The 14,658-nt window shown below is 54.1% G+C and overlaps 2 protein-coding genes across 5 annotated transcripts; both read left to right on the top strand.

Annotated features, from left to right (window-relative positions):
* Positions 1 to 507: 507 nt before the first annotated feature.
* Positions 508 to 2,433, top strand: FKBPL (FKBP prolyl isomerase like). Its single transcript, XM_045865973.3, has 2 exons — positions 508 to 694; positions 958 to 2,433. The coding sequence occupies exon 2, from the start codon at positions 1,027 to 1,029 to the stop codon at positions 2,074 to 2,076; it is 1,050 nt and encodes a 349-aa protein (XP_045721929.2). The 5' UTR covers positions 508 to 694; positions 958 to 1,026; the 3' UTR covers positions 2,077 to 2,433.
* A 130-nt stretch (positions 2,434 to 2,563) lies between these two features.
* Positions 2,564 to 12,010, top strand: ATF6B (activating transcription factor 6 beta). Of its 4 annotated transcripts, none has more exons than XM_045866619.3 (18): positions 2,564 to 2,718; positions 3,098 to 3,177; positions 3,316 to 3,394; positions 3,858 to 3,949; positions 4,462 to 4,597; positions 6,921 to 7,006; positions 7,149 to 7,284; positions 7,368 to 7,499; positions 7,654 to 7,787; positions 8,476 to 8,661; positions 8,752 to 8,843; positions 9,261 to 9,440; positions 9,602 to 9,709; positions 9,874 to 9,955; positions 10,162 to 10,232; positions 10,456 to 10,567; positions 10,706 to 10,790; positions 11,308 to 12,010. In XM_045866619.3, exons 1-18 carry the CDS (start codon positions 2,613 to 2,615, stop codon positions 11,535 to 11,537), a joined length of 2,127 nt encoding a protein of 708 aa, XP_045722575.1. In that variant the 5' UTR covers positions 2,564 to 2,612; the 3' UTR covers positions 11,538 to 12,010. The 4 variants fall into 4 exon arrangements, with proteins under 4 accessions (XP_045722575.1, XP_064453485.1, XP_045722574.1 ...); XM_064597415.1 differs by having other exon boundaries at positions 2,574 to 2,727; positions 7,678 to 7,787; XM_045866618.3 differs by having other exon boundaries at positions 2,574 to 2,727.
* Positions 12,011 to 14,658: the final 2,648 nt, after the last annotated feature.

The raw sequence follows: 14,658 nt of genomic DNA, 5'->3' as shown, positions 1-14,658 counted from the left end.
GCACATAAAAAGTTTGAAAAGCACTAAGATTTCCCGAGGAAAAAGACTTGAAAGCCAATGATGAATATGAGGGAACAGGTAAGGAGAAGCTTCAGGTGATCCCACAAGGGCATAGGGGCAGTTGGGAAGAAAGAGGCCTGAGGGTTTCTCTTGCAGCACCCTGGACTGAAGGGTGGAAGGAACAGGCTGGCTGGCTCTGGCAGGGAGCCCTGAACACAGGGATAAGGAGAACAGCACAGGTGGGCCTGAGGTCTTCAGATAAAAAGACTGCTACCGCTACCATTCCCTCCCTCTCCCTCATGAACCCCAATTTCCCATTCCAGGACTTCTCCAGACTTTTAGTCTCAATAACCTGGCTAGTCGGACCCCGCCTAGTTCGGTTTGATTCGGCCAGGATCGGTTGCTAAGGCCTAGAGCTTCCCGGTTGCGGGGAGGGGGAAATGATGTCACGTCCAAAAGGCGGGCCAACCAGCCCTCTCCCTCCTCCGGATTGGCTGCCAGGAATTTGATTAGATTCGCAGCCTCGCGGGCTCCAGCTTTAGCTGTCATTGTCCCCAGATGCCCGTGGCCCTCGGCCGTCCTCTCCGCCCAGAGCAAGACTGAGGACTGTATTCAGGAAGCACTTAGCTTCGGAAGGAGAGGGGATTCGAATGGTCCGGCTATTGCCACCAGGCTAGGCGTTTTGGCCGCCCAGGTACTTTTTGACTCGATCGGTGTCCGTAGTTGGGGCGGCTACCCGAACCGCAGGGATTTGTGGAATTTATAGTTCTGGATTAGGTCTGGATTAGTTTGTGGGTGGACTGGAGGAGGCTCGAGCCCGACAGAGATTTTTGGAGGAAAAAAAAAAAAAGAGAGACTTTGAGGACTGGGGGCCTGGGTCCCAGAAGGACGGGAGAGGACGAAAAGGGAATCTAAATAAGAAGCTTGCCATTAGCATTGTTTTGGTTTTCTTTTCAGGTGCTGACCTGAGACATATCTCATTCGACTAAAACTCTTCACCCACGGTGGAAGGGACCAGGCAGCCAAATGGAGACGCTACCAGTCAATCCAATGGGAGAGAAGGACACCTCTCAACCACAACAACAATGGGAAAAGAACCCCCAGGAGAACCTTGATTCAACTACCCAGATTAGGCAGCAGCCCCAAGACCCTCCTACTGAAATCCTTGAGCTGAGAGTGAGCCCAAATCTAGCCAGCCAAATTCTAGAGAAACCTCAAGGGACTGAAAAACTGGCCTCTGGACTTCAAGGAGACTCTGCTAAATCTCATGGATCAACCAGTGAGATGCCAGAGCCCCTTCAAGCTTCTGATCTCTGGTACTGTCCCGATGGGAGCTTTGTTAAGAAGATCATAATCCGTGGCCATGGCTTGGACAAACCCAAGCTAGGTTCCTGCTGCCGGGTACTGGCTTTTGGGTGTCCTTTTGGGTCAGGCCTGCCAGAGGGCTGGACAGAGATAACTATGGGGTTAGGCCCGTGGAGGGAGGGGACTTGGGGGGAGCTCATAGAGAAATGCTTGGAGTCCATGTGTCAAGGTGAGGAGGCAGAGCTTCAGCTCTCTGAGCACTCTGAATCTCCTTTCAGGCTCACACTGGCCTCCTTCACTCAGGGCAGGGACTCCTGGGAGCTGGAGGCTAGTGAGAAGGAAGCCCTGGCCAGGGAAGAACGTGCAAGGGGCACAGAATTATTTCGAGCTGGGAACCCCGAAGGAGCCGCCAGATGCTATGGACGGGCTCTTCGGCTGCTGCTGACTTTACCCCCACCTGGCCCTCCAGAACGAACTGTTCTTCATGCCAACCTGGCTGCCTGTCAGTTGTTGCTAGGGCAGCCCCAGTTGGCTGCCCAGAGCTGTGACCGAGTGCTGGAGCGGGAGCCTGACCATTTAAAGGCCTTGTACCGAAGGGGGGTTGCCCAGGCTGCCCTTGGGAACCTTGAAAAAGCAACTGCTGACCTCAGGAAGGTGCTGGCGGTAGACCCAAAAAACCGGGCAGCCCAGGAGGAGCTGGGAAAGGTGATCATTCAGGGGAAGAAACAAGATGCAGGGCTGGCTCAGGGTCTGCGCAAGATGTTTGGCTGATTAAAAGTTAAATTTTAAGAGACAGGAACCTGTGAATTGTGGTTTATCCTGTGAGACTTTGAGGAGACCCAGAGGGAGGCTTTCAGCCCATGTCCCACTCCCAGCTTTTGCCTTCCTAGGAAAATAGCGGTGGTCTCAGTGCGCCTCTTTCCCTCCTTTACCAATAAAAAGCCATATGATCACGTGTGCTACATTTTGGGGGGCTCATCCATACCCGAGGATGAATGCAAGATACATGAACTACTAAATTTAGGACTGACTGGGGAGACGGAGGGCCTTTAAACCCCAGGAACTACATCTCCCAGGCTCACGCTCGTTGGCTCCTGTTCGGCGCATGCGCAAACCGTACGGCCCCGTTGAGTGGGAGTGCTATCCTCCTGCCGCGCTCCCATTGGCCCGGCCTGTCCAGCCGCCTCATGTACTCAGCACCCAGGTCTCTTACTGGTCGGTAGACCTTCCGGGACGCGCCCCCCCCTTTTTTTAAGAGTCAACTGATTAGTCGATGATGGGGAGAGGCGGGCCTTGGGAACGGTCTCATGGTTGGGGGGCGGGAAGGAAAGATGGCGGAACTGATGCTTCTCAGCGAGATTGCGGACCCAACACGTTTTTTCACGGACAACTTGCTGAGCCCGGAGGACTGGGGTCTGCGGAGTGAGGCCTTGGGGAGGGAGGAGGGCTGTGGCATGCTGTGCTCCTGAGGCACGCAGGGAGGAAGCGGAGGTCTACAGAAGAAGGCTGGGCAAATACGGAATCTTATCACCCGAAGGAGGGCGGAGCAGGGGGGCTCGTCGTGCTTTCGGGGGATGCGGGAGTTGGGAAAGACCTCCGCTCCCTACGGAAACGTCGCGTTGCTCCGGGGTGGGGGAAGGAGGGGCTGAAATTCTTTGGCTGTATCACGTTTCAAGTGGGCGGGCGGTAGGTCTGGCTGAGCCGAGCCAATGAGGGATGGGCCCAGGGCTGTGTGTGGATCTGTAGGCTGGGCCACCGGACGACCCCCGCTGAAGCTCTGCATCTCTTGCAGACAGCACTTTGTACACCGGCCTGGATGATGTGGCGGAGGAGCAGACGCAGCTCTTCCGCTGCCCAGAGCAGGATGTCCCGGTATTGCGCCCCCAGCCTTGTCTCTAACCTTTGGCGGGTGGGAGTTGCCTTGGAACCAGGACTCAGCCCCAGACCAGAGCTCATAGAGCTGTTCAATCTTCTGCACATTCTTGCCGTCTAATGTCCTCCTTTATTCAGTTTGGCAGCAGCTCCCTGGACGTGGGGATGGATGTCAGCCCCCCTGAACCACCTTGGGACCCCCTGCCTATCTTCCCAGGTAAGATACCCTTTCTGAGGGGCGCCTGGGTGGCTCAGTTGGTTGAATGTCTGCCTTTGGCTCGGGTCATGATCTCAGGGTCCTGGGATGGAGCCTGCATCAGGCTCCCTGCTCAGCGGGGAGTCAGCTTCTCCCTCTGTCCCGCCCCCCATTCATTCTCTCTCTCTCTCTCTCTCTCTCTCAAATAAATAAATAAAATCTTAAAAAAAAAAAAAGATATCCTTTGTGATTCCCTCATCCTTCCAAAACCGTCTCTTTCCACTGTTTCCCAGGAACTGTGAAACTCCCTGTATCCTCACACCTCCTCTTCATAAGTACCTGTGCACTCCTCTCTCCTTCAGTCCCTTATTATGTGTTCTTTTCCCTTTGCCCCAGGTGAGGGATCCCTACCTCCATGTCTTTGGATACTTTTTGGACTTCTCAGGCTCTGCTTCCTGCTGATTCCCTAACCCTTTTCTTCCAGAGCTTCAGGTGAAGTCTGAGCCATCCTCCCCCTGCTCCTCTTCCTCCCTCAGCTCCGAATCATCCCATCTTTCCACAGAACCCTCCAGCCAGGTGAGAGCCATCTCCCTCCTTCTACTGTTTGTGGCAGGGACTGTGTTCCATTCCCTTCACCCATACATGCTGAGAAAATGTTTTGTGTGCTATAGGTCATAGAGTAGTGGTGGTGCCTTTGAATTACTTTAATACCCTCCTTTTACATATTTTTGCTGTGGTTGTCGAAAAAGATGGAGTCTTTTTAACATACAGAGATATGTGGCAGCCATGGTGGGGCTGGGAAGAAGAGAGTTGTTAACTGCTGAGAATTCTAGAATTGCTCTTGCCCAAGTTGTCCACTCTAAGGCAATATTTAAAATCATGAGACTTCATCAGCCCTCCCAGAAATAAAGTAGAAAGAGAAAATGAGGGGCCAGAGACAGCTTTGGGAGATGCTTAGTACCATTCAAACCAGAATGTCAAATAATTAGTAAGCTCTAAAGCTTTTGTTCTTGCTCTTGCTCTCAACACCTTCCCTTGTTTTCTTTTCTTTTTTGTGCCGCCCCCCTTCACCTCCCACTCTCACCTAGGCCTCTGGTGTAGGAGAGGTGCTGGTTGTGAAGACAGAGTCCTTGGCACCCCCACTCTGCCTCCTAGGAGATGATCCAACATCTCCGTTTGAAACCGTCCAGATCAATGTAGGTCCCACCTCTGATGATCCCTCAGGTAATAACAGCCTGCCACCACCCCCAGGCTTTACCAAGGCAGAGTATGTGTGTGTATAGATGGGGGAGGGGATGCAGCAACAGGACAGGGAGGAAAAGGTGGGGAGGGGAAATGGCAGATGACCAGGAAAGAGGCCAGGAAGGGGAGGGATAATTTTAGGAAACCACAGCAAAGGCAGCCCTGAAGAGATGGGGATGGTTTTTCTTTCTTTTTCTAATCCCTAGTATCCTATTGTGTGATTTAACTTCTGTTGCCTTGCATTTTTAAAAAAACTTATGGACAGGTTAGAGCATATTTATTTATTATTTTCCCCCCAATGTTTTATTAGAAAAATTTTCAAACATACAGAATAGCTGAAATACCGTATACCCAACCCCTGGATTCTACAATTAACATTATTTGTGCTATTTTTAAGTGTTACCAAGTTTATTTCCTCTTCCGTGTTTACACAGTAAACATTTATTGAGCACCTCCTCCATGCCACATACTGGACAGGGTGCTGGGGATGCAAAGATGAAAAAGATGTGAGCACCACACTGACCCGAGAATCCTGTAGTGTGGTGGGAGGGGAAAGATACGCACCAGTCACTGAAGGTGTGTGGGAATTCTGGGATAGACATCACAGGGTGCCACAAAAGCTCATAAGAGGGACAGCTCACCTGATGGGAGCTGGATCAGGGATGTGCTCCTGGAGGAAGGGTTTCCTGAGCCAAGTTTTGAAGGATACATAGAGATTAGCCAGAAGATGAATAGATGAATGTGGAGATGGGTGTGTGTGTCTGTCTAGGGAACTCGTATCTCAGAGTGGATGTGAGGAGGGAGTGGGAAATGGCAAGAAGTTGCAGAGGCTTCAGGGCCAGGTGGGCACCCTGCTAAGGGACTCTTAGCTTTTATCCTGTGGGCAGTTGGGAGCCTCTGAAGAATCAAGCAGGAGAGCAATGGGATTAGGAAGATGACTCTGGTGGCAGAGTAGAGAGACTGGGTCGTGGAGAGGCAGGACTGGATGCAGTTAATTGAGGAGGATATTTGGATGCCGAAAGGAGGCAGAAAGAATGAAGTAGAATGGATGAATCGCAGTGACTTCCTGCATAGGATTTGAAGAGGATGCCTAGGTTTCTTGCTAGGGCAGATTGGTACCATAAGAGCCCGAGCCCCCTGCTCAGGGAGGATGATGAATTCATTGCTGGACATGTTGAGTGTGGACTGCAAAGTGGCTTCAGGGTTTCCTGGCACTGCCTCTCTTTGGTTGAACTCCAACCAGAAGCTAGAGGGCATGGGAGTCCAGTGATTTAGTCCATTCATGTTTTCCTCCTCGGCCTCAGAGTGGGGCAGGGAAGGATGCACAGTGGGTCCAGAGAGATAAACAGATCATATCCACACATTATTAAAAGTTACAAAGAGAACAAACAATATAAGGATTGAAAACCTTTTCACAGCAAATTGATTATTGATCAATTTGCCAAGGAATCAGATTCTCCCCTAAATAAATTAGGTATCTTTTGAGGGCCTGTGCTTTACCCATCAGTTTGATAGGAAGCATCAGACATAATCCTTCCTTTTGGAGAGTCTCATGAGGTCATAACATGTGGTTAATAATCAAATAGTGGTCACCTCTGAGGAGGGATCTGGGTGGCTAGTGGACAAGGAAGGGAAGGAGATCCACTTCACTGAATTACCCTTTGGTCCTTTGGAGTTTTGTATCATGTGACTGTATTACCTATCCACAAATAAAAGTTGACATTTTAATATAGCAGTATTGGTACTTATATAATTAAGTACCTAAATGAGTGGTATGGACCAAAGGTAGTGACAGACTAGTGAGCTTGGAGCTGAATCTGGCCCTCGGATGAGTTTTATTTTGCCCCCGTGGGGTGATCAGCAAGTTTCACAGATGGATTTAACAGAGGCCAGGAAAGCTCAGAGGTGACTGAGTCTTTGCGATTTGGTGCCTGGGAGGGCAAGGGAATTTGTGTGAAGGGACAAGCAGTGAGCCCCATGGGTGGGGCATGAGAAAGGAAATGACCAACAGGTACCTAGGGAGTTAGGATCAGGACACTGGAGCCGTCAAGGATAGAAATGCAGACTTGGCTGTTAGCATAGGGACGCGTGATGGCTTCTAGAGCCAGGGCAGGAGAAGAGAAAGTCCTGGGTAAAGAGGTAGGAAGAGAGCCAGCAAATCAGCAACCCATGGCTCCTCCTCCTTCTGGACTGCATGCCTAGAGCCAGCTTTATATTCTGGTACAAGGAGAAAGGACCGTGTCTTCTATCCCCTCTCTTAATCCCCTTCTCCTCCAGTATTTTCTCTCATCCTGACCCCCCACAGATGTCCAGACCAAGGTAGAACCTGTCTCTCCATCTTCCTCCATCAACTCTGAGGCTTCCCTGCTCTCAGCAGAGTCCCCCAACCAGGTGAGCATCAACTTTTCTTTCTCCTTCCAGACACTCCAGTGAGTTCCTTCTGACTCTCAGAAGTATGAAAGCATTCTCTTTTTCAGCTCCTTCTCCTTGACACTCCTCCTGACTCACATATCTTCTGGAATACCCAACACAGGCTTTTATAGGAGAGGAGGTACTGGAAGTGAAGACAGAGTCACCGTCCCCTCAAGGGTGTCTCCTGCGGGATGTCGTAGGCCCCCCACTTGGAGGTGTCCAGATCAGCATGGGCCCATCCTCTGATGGCTCCTTAGGTAATGGGGCCTCCTGACACCTTGGGATCCCTGGCAAGAGGCCTCTAGTCCTGACCTTCATTCCTTCCCTCCCCTTCCTTCAGGCAAAGCCCTACCCACCCGGAAGCCACCCCTGCAGCCCAAACCTGTGGTGATAACCACCGTCCCGATGCCACCCAGAGCTGTGCCTCCCAGCACCACCATCCTTTTGCAGCCCCTTGTCCAGCCACCCCCAGGTACTAAAGAAGGCGAGAAGGAGATGATCTGAATTGACTTTCTCGGGGAGCTCGCAGCCATTGAGGCTCCCAGCCCTTGGGTGCTCAGGTGCGGGCGGACACAAGAACTCCACCTGACTTACAGCTCTCACCTCCTCCTGTTCACTTGCCCCAGTCTCCCCAGTTGTCCTTATCCAAGGTGCTATTCGGGTCCAGCCTGAGGGACCAGCTGCCCCGGCTCCAAGGCCTGAGAGGAAGAGCATTGTTCCAGCTCCTATGCCCGGGAACTCCTGCCCACCTGAAGTGGATGTAAGTCATGGGGAGGAGAGGGGTAAGGCTAGTTCATGGGAAGGGAAGAGGCAACTCTTTCAGGAGAGAATTGTGGAATGAGGAGGGAACAAAAAGTGAGGAAGCAAACCCATAAGATGATCCTGAAGGTCAAGTGGATCCCGGTTCATAGACGAGTATCAACATCAACTCTGTAGTTGTAGGATCCTTAGTTTTGCTATCACTGTAGATGGAGAAATGGGAATGGTGTCCGTAAATCTAAGGCAGGGAAGTCATACTGTGTTATGGTTGTGGCAGTAGTTGGAAGAGGGAGGCTGTTTCCTAGGGAAAACCAGGTAAAGTGTTCTTTAATTGTAGCAAGGTGAGGCTGTGGGCCCTTAAAAAGGAGAATTGAGAGAAAAGAAGATTTCCCCCCCATCCAAGGAAAGGAACTGAGTTTCCACCAGGAACCAGGATGGAGGAAGTTCTTCCTGCAGTCTGACTTCTCTCAGCTCTGTGGACCAGAGGCATGGAGCGGTTGAGAGAAGGGCTCCTTCCTCGAACAGTTTTGGCAGAGAGGAGCAACCCCTCTCTGGCTGTGTAGGTGGAGGACAGGAAGGCAGGAGAGTGGCAGTGGGAGCAGTGGGGTGATTAGCCCCTGAAGTCGGGAAGCATAGTTCCCCTTTCCCGCCCATCTGTCATTCCTCCTTTGGCCCTCTGGGTACCCTAGGCAAAGCTGCTGAAGCGGCAGCAGCGAATGATCAAGAACCGGGAGTCGGCCTGCCAGTCCCGGAGGAAGAAGAAAGAGTATCTGCAGGGGCTGGAGGCCCGGCTGCAGGCCGTGCTGGCCGACAACCAGCAGCTCCGCCGGGAGAACGCTGCCCTCCGGCGGCGGCTGGAGGCCCTGCTGGCTGAGGTACGCTGCTCTGTCCTTGGGAGGCCCGTGGGAAGACCAGCTCCTCTGGGCCGACTTACCCTCTCTCTCGGCCCTTTCTCTGCACCTTAGAACAGCGAGCTCAAGTTAGGGTCTGGAAACAGGAAGGTGGTCTGCATCATGGTTTTCCTTCTCTTCATTGCCTTCAACTTTGGACCTGTCAGGTGAGACCTTCCTTGCCCCCCAGAGCTTCGGGGTGGAGCCCACCCTCCCCACTGCCTGCCTGCCTTGGCACAGGGCCTTTCATCGCACTCACACCCACACAGTGCTGGTGTCCTCGGCACCGACGGTGCGTCCGGCCAGTCCCTTCTCATTCCATCATTCCTGCCAAATGGTGTGTCCTAACCTGGAGCAGATGGGGCTAATGACATTGGCAAAAGTCACTTTTAAGTGCTTGCCGAGTTCCTCAGGCTTCCTGGTTTTATGAGGTAGGGATGGTTCTCATTCCCGTCTCACACGTGAGGAGATCCACTCTTGTAGAATAGACTGGAACCCAGACGGGCTGTCTGCAGAGCCCAGGATCTTAAGCGGCCCCCCGATAAAGCCAGAATTCCTCACCCCCTGTCCTTCCTTATCACCAGCATCAGTGAGCCTTCTCCGGCTCCCGTCTCTCCTCGAATGAGCGGAGAGGAACCTCTGCCCCGGAGACACTTGCTGGAGTTCTCAATGCAAGAGCCAGTTCAGGGAGTTAAATCCCTCCAGGGTTCCTCCCTGGGCCCTGAGGAGCCCCAGCCCAGCGCTCCAGGCCGGCCAAGTTTCAGGTGAGGAGAGGGCCCTCCCTTTCGCCAGTGCTGAGTGGAGCTTCTCCCCAAAAGTTACCTTTTCTTTTTGAGGGGAGCCAGAGTTCTCTTGCCATCATTGCCCGGTCTACTGGTGGAGGGGTGCAGCCTCCGATCATCGCCCCCTTCCTGCCTCACTCCAGAAACCTGACAGCCTTCCCTGGGGGTGCCAAGGAGCTACTGCTGAGAGACCTGGACCAGCTCTTCCTCTCCTCTGACTGCCGGCACTTCAACCGGACCGAGTCCCTGAGGTGCGCGGGACTCCGGGCGGGGCCCCTCCGCGGGCAGCCGGGCCAGCCGCGTGTGCCGAAGGGCCAGCTGCGTGTGCCGAAGCACCAGCCCTCCCGGCCCTCTCTTCTCCCTGCTGTGTGCAGGCAGGGCAAGTGGGAGCCTTGCCCCGCCTCTGCTTCCCTAGGCTTGCTGATGAGCTGAGCGGCTGGGTCCAGCGTCACCAGAGAGGCCGGCGGAGGATCCCCCACAGAGTCCCAGAGAGACAGGTAGGAAGGGCTGGGGCTGGCTCAAGCAAGGCCCGCTGGAAGACTGAATGGCCTAGGGATTTTGAGTTAGCACCTCATTGTGGAGGTTTGAGGGATCATTTGGGGTAAGTGGAGGGGTGGGTGTGAGGTGACATCAGCTTCCAGGGGCCGCTCTCTCTCCCTTTTGCCTTCACCCTCTTCACATCCTTAGATACTTCTCCTTCCAGAAGTCTCAGCTACGGAAGAAGTCGCCTCCAGTTAAGGCAGTCCCCACCCAACCCCCCGGGCCCCCAGAGAGGTGAGTCTATGGGGGTGCTTGTCTGTCACTAAGGGAGGTTGCACTCTAAAGAGCTAAACTCCCAGAATCTGTCCTGTGCCCATCGTCATTGCCACCAGGGGCACTATGCCTTCCTCATCCCTGGGGGCCTCCTGTCTTTTTCTCTCATCCTCTCCCACCTTCCCCAGGGGGACCTGGGCACTGGGCTTAGTTCCTCCCAAATCCTCTTTCCCGACCTGGCTAGGGATTCTGTGGGCCAGCTGCAGCTGTATCGCCACCCAGACCGTTCGCAGCCGGAGTTCCTGGATGCAATTGACCGACGAGAAGACACGTTTTATGTTGTGTCCTTCCGAAGGGTGAGTTCCTCCCTGCCCCATCCCTGTCACCCTGGGGTCCCTAGCAGTCTGTCTTCAGGCTGAGGCTCTAGAGTCGGGGTGGGGAGCCTGTCCACGTCTCTTCCTCCAGCCTCCCGGCCTGGCCCCTTTCTTTCCCAGGACCACTTGCTGCTCCCCGCCATCAGCCACAACAAGACCTCTCGGCCCAAGATGTCCCTGGTGATGCCTGCCATGGCTCCCAATGGTAATTCTCTCCCTGCTGGGTCTGGGGAGGGGTCCTGAAACTGAGGAAGGGGGAGGTTCTCATAGATCCAACATGAAGAGTTAAGGGGGAAATGGAGAGAGTGGGCCATTCCAAAGAGGCTAGACTCCTGGGTGAGAAGAAGCAGGAAATGGGTGGAGAGAAAAACAGAGCTCAGGAGACATGGGAGGAAGACGAGGGTGCAGGCTGTCCCTTGGTGAGGGTGCTCGAGTAGGTGTGGGCAGAGGGGATAGGCTGGGAACTGCCAGATTCTCACCTCCTGTTTTCTCTTGATGTCCTCTCCCCTGTGACCTCCATCATGTGTTCTCTGTAACTCATCAATGTCATTTTCTTTTCCTGCCCCTCTCCTCTCCCTGCACCAACTCCATCCCTGACCCTTTCATTGACCTCCTGATGTGGATCTGCCTCCTCACCATTGCCTCTCCCTCCCTATCCACCTCTACTTTTCTCCTCTGTTTGCCGGCCCTTCTCCTCTTCCTTAACTCCCTCCTTCTCACAGAGACCCTGTCAGGCCAGGGGGCCCCGGGGGACTATGAGGAGATGATGCAGATCGAATGTGAGGTCATGGACACCAGGGTGATTCACATCAAGACCTCCACGGTGCCCCCCTCACTCCGAAAACAGCCATCCTCAGCCCCAGGCAATGCCACAGGTGGCCCCTTACCTGTCTCTGCAGCCGGCCAGGCCCGCCAGGCCTCCCGCCAGCCCCTCTACCTCAGTCACCCCTGACCTCTGCAACTCACACTGACTTAGAGCTGGGTGGGGGGGCGGCAGGAGGTGGGGGTGACCAAGTGGGGTTTTTCTAAGTTCTCTGATCCCTGGGCTTGGGGCAATTGGTAAAGGAAAGACAGGGTGTGGGGTTAAGCACTTATTTGGAGATGAGCGGGTTCACCTCTCTTCTTACCCACTTTTTGGAATATAGGGCTCCTCTCATTTCTCTGAACCCCTAATTCCTGCTTCTCTCTTTGAGGGTATTGAGTGAGATGAGGTTGTGGGGTAGGTGGCCTCCTACACACTCTGTTCTTTTGTTTCTCTATTTGGGGGGTGGAGGTGGGAATTTAGTCCCCAGGAGGGACAAGGGACATTTTTACATTTTGGAGCTAGTCACTGGGAGTAAAGGAGGGGTGGTGGTGGGAGATCAGGTTTATGGATATGTACTATCTTTTATTATTAAATAAACAACTTGGAGGGAGTTGAAGGAATGGTGGCTGCCTTCCTGGCTCATGATGGAGAATTTGGGGAAATTGGCTTCTGGAGGGCCGGTGTATCAGAGAACCAAGCACTGAAGACACAGCTGGCTCAGGGGCGGGGGTGGGATCCCAGACCTCATGTCATCCCCTTGTCCCCGCCCCTACAACACTGGGGTATGTCTGTGTCTAGCGAGGGGATGAGGGTGGGATATCTCATGGCGTGACAGCCCCGAGGATACAGATCCCTGGAATGTGTCTGAGTAAACAGGAAGGACAGGGGGCCCCACGCCCTTTGGGGTGAGCAGCCTCCCTGGGTCCCCTGCATTCTAGCAGGTTCTCCCGCCCTTCCCTTGATTTCCAGGGCTAGCAGCTTGAACAAACAGCAGAGCTGGGGCCAGAGGGCTGTAAGCCAGAAAGGAGGGGCCACAGTGGAGAAGGGGGTGGTGTTTGGAGGGAAGGGGGGATGTTGAGGAACATCTTCTCAGCCCTAAACTGGAGGACAGAGACTTGAGAGTCCAGTTAAAAGAAAGGGATGAGAATGAATCCTGCAGGAAAGGCTGTGGTTCTAATTAGGAGGAAGGGGGACAGGGTGAGGGGCCAAATCACTCCACCTGGGGGTTCCCGTGAGCGGCTCCTATCCAGCAGCGTCTCAGGGCTGACCCTGCAGGAGTGTCCTGGGTCAGCTAGAGGGTGTGGGCTGGGCCTGGGCTCAATGCCCAGATGACTGGACAGGGGCCGCCCGGGCCACAAGCCCAGGCCTGAAGGAGGAGGGGAGAACCTCATGTGTCCAGCCAGACTCCCCCACTCCCCATTACTGTGTTTGGGGTGAAAACAGACTGAGTAACTATGGCAACCTGGAACTAGGGCTCCCAGGAACTAGGCCTCTCCTCCCTCCGGAGCACAGCCCTGGCTTCTGGGCCTTCCTGTCCCCACGTCCCTGAGCTTCATCCAGGCAGTGAGCGCAAGGACAAGGATTTGGGAGGCAGATCACCCAAGTTGGATTCCCTGCTTTACCTTTCATTAGTGGATGTCCTTGATGTGTAATTTAAACACTCTGAGCCTTAGATTCCTCATCAGTAGCACGGAATACTCCCACCTACTTCTCAGGGTTGGGGTGAGGGTGAAAGATGTCCACACTGCCTGGTCCATGAAAGGCACACCTGTCCCTGTCCCTTACACCTGTCTCTTTCCACTTCTCCTCTATTCCGCCCTTACCCAAGCTGGCTTCATCACCACTCCGTCATGCAGTCGCTCCTTCTGTCCTGATCACAGCGCAGGGCAGCGCAGGGCTTGAGTGCTGGCGTCTCCGGCTGGGGCCCCTGGGGGGGGCCTGCCACACCCCCGGCTGAGTGGCAAGGGACAGCTGCCACTCTGGTGTGAACTGGCAGTTGACTGTTGGCTGGGTTCGTGGAGGGGGGAAGGCATAGGAGGGGGCTGGAGCTAGGGGGTGCGAGGTGGGAGGGTGAAGGCAGGTCAGTCTCTGGCTGCCGCGCTCCAGGCCCACGCCGGATCCGAGGCCACAGCCCAATCCCAGGCCACCAGGCCCCCTCAGTGGGCTGCCAGGGTCACTCCTGCACCTCCTGTCGGCCCCTCCTGTCCCAGGCCCACTTTGTCTTTCTGTTGAGCTGCTTTCCTTCCTCAGGATCCCGCCTTTTGTTCCTCTTACCATCCCTGACCCATCGCCTCTCCCTCTTGGCTCTAGAAGATTCCTCTCCCACCTCTCTTTGCCCTCCACCCAGCCAGGAGTCATCCCCTTCTCTTTTGGACTCTAGTCTATGTTGCTCTTGCCGGTCCTCGCTCCTTTTGTATTTTGCCCTACCCCCCCAGGCACCCCCCCACCCCATCCCACCCCCGTCCCCGTACTTCACTCTGTTTTCCATTTCTTTTTTCTTGTTCTTCTCATCTCCTGCTGCTGACCCTGTGCTCAACTCCTCCCTCTTCACACCACCCCCTCCCCAGTTCCCTTTGCACTCCTTTGTCCACATTCCTGGTCCACAACTTCCTCTCTTCTCCCTGGCTTCGGCCCTTTCCCCCTCCCTTCCCTTTCCCCACTCCAATCCCCTGTCCTGTTCCCAGCTGTGGGGGCCAGGACTCAAGAGCCTAATGTTTGCCTCATCGTTCTGCTATGGCTTCTGGATACAGCACATCTGGATTCCGGGGCCCAGATGTGTGGTTGCCACAGCGACCTCGGTCCCTCTGGTAAATAGAGGCGCCCACCCGCCCCACAGCAGAGAACAAAACAATTGTGTGACTTTCTTTTGTCACGAGATAGAAATGTTCCTCCCTCCTCCCTTCTCCCCACACCCATGTCTCCAGGCAAAGGAAGTTTTAAGGGTCCAAACCCTTCTGTGGCTCTGTTGCCCCCTTTCGAGTCCTAGCCTCTTGGTTCTCTCCCATCTCTCATCTCAGGCTGTGTCTTCTCTCTGAGCTGCCCTTCCCCACCACCTCCTCAGTAGTGGAATGTTGAGTCCCCTTACACTTGGTGATTTCTTCTTACTGAATCTGCATAATAACTGGATGCAGGAAAAAGCTTCAAAAAGCCAGATCTGCCACCCTTCCTTCTCAAACGAGTTCTTCCAGAAGGCCCTTCATTTGTTTCTGCCCTAAGACTTCCATCTTTCCAAGGCTGTTTCTGGGGGAGGAGGGCATCAGAAAGCCTG

Source organism: Mirounga angustirostris, unplaced genomic scaffold (genome assembly GCF_029215605.1).
Source record: "Mirounga angustirostris isolate CCGP_5_RB_7025 unplaced genomic scaffold, mMirAng1.0.hap1 SCAF_8, whole genome shotgun sequence".
NCBI classification, from domain to species: domain Eukaryota; kingdom Metazoa; phylum Chordata; class Mammalia; order Carnivora; family Phocidae; genus Mirounga; species Mirounga angustirostris.
Note: the sequence above shows the minus strand (reverse complement) of the source record. Positions and strands in the feature narration are given on the sequence as shown.

What these genes read in the sequence shown, in the direction of transcription:
- ATF6B (XM_045866618.3), top strand. Translation starts at nt 2,613, where the DNA reads ATGGTTGGGGGGCGGGAAGGAAAGATGGCGGAACTGATGCTTCTCAGC. An exon ending in CCCCCTGCCTATCTTCCCAG is followed by an intron (nt 3,395 to 3,857) that starts GTAAGATACCCT and finishes CTTTTCTTCCAG; the next exon opens with AGCTTCAGGTGAAGTCTGAG. An exon ending in ATGTTGTGTCCTTCCGAAGG is followed by an intron (nt 10,568 to 10,705) that starts GTGAGTTCCTCC and finishes TTTCTTTCCCAG; the next exon opens with GACCACTTGCTGCTCCCCGC.
- FKBPL (XM_045865973.3), top strand. Translation starts at nt 1,027, where the DNA reads ATGGAGACGCTACCAGTCAATCCAATGGGAGAGAAGGACACCTCTCAA.